We start from the raw sequence: 344 nt of genomic DNA on the forward strand, positions 1-344 counted from the left end.
CGCGCGTGTGCGCGTGCTTGTGTGTGTACAACAGTAACAATCCTACAACTCACTTGGCACGTCGGTGTAGACGCCGTATCTGCCTGGCAGCGCGCACCCGGTGCCCCAGCTGACCACGCCGGCCAAGTAGTGGCGTCCATCTCCCTCCTGCACCGTCAGTGGGCCTCCGCTGTCGCCCTGCCAATGACAGCATTTTTCAGATATTGAAGTAGCATTCTACATACTGACAAAGAGATGCTAATGTGAGTTAGACGCTAATCATGAAACATTTTGGAGCTGCGCTCGACACCGAGCCTCCAGTCACTGAGGAAAAGATGGGATTTGTACAATCTGCGGGAGACGCA

General features: G+C 54.7%; 1 protein-coding gene across 1 annotated transcript in view; it reads right to left on the reverse strand.

The window, feature by feature from the left end:
• LOC119591207 overlaps positions 1-193 on the reverse strand; it is a 561-nt gene extending 368 nt beyond the window's left edge. Inside the window, exon 1 of the mRNA XM_037939918.1 lies at positions 54-193. Within this exon, the coding sequence (XP_037795846.1) occupies positions 54-193 (140 nt within the window). The remainder of the gene's footprint in view (positions 1-53) is intronic.
• Between the last annotated feature and the right edge of the window lie 151 nt (positions 194-344).

This window comes from Penaeus monodon, chromosome 28 (genome assembly GCF_015228065.2).
Source record: "Penaeus monodon isolate SGIC_2016 chromosome 28, NSTDA_Pmon_1, whole genome shotgun sequence".
NCBI lineage: Eukaryota > Metazoa > Arthropoda > Malacostraca > Decapoda > Penaeidae > Penaeus > Penaeus monodon.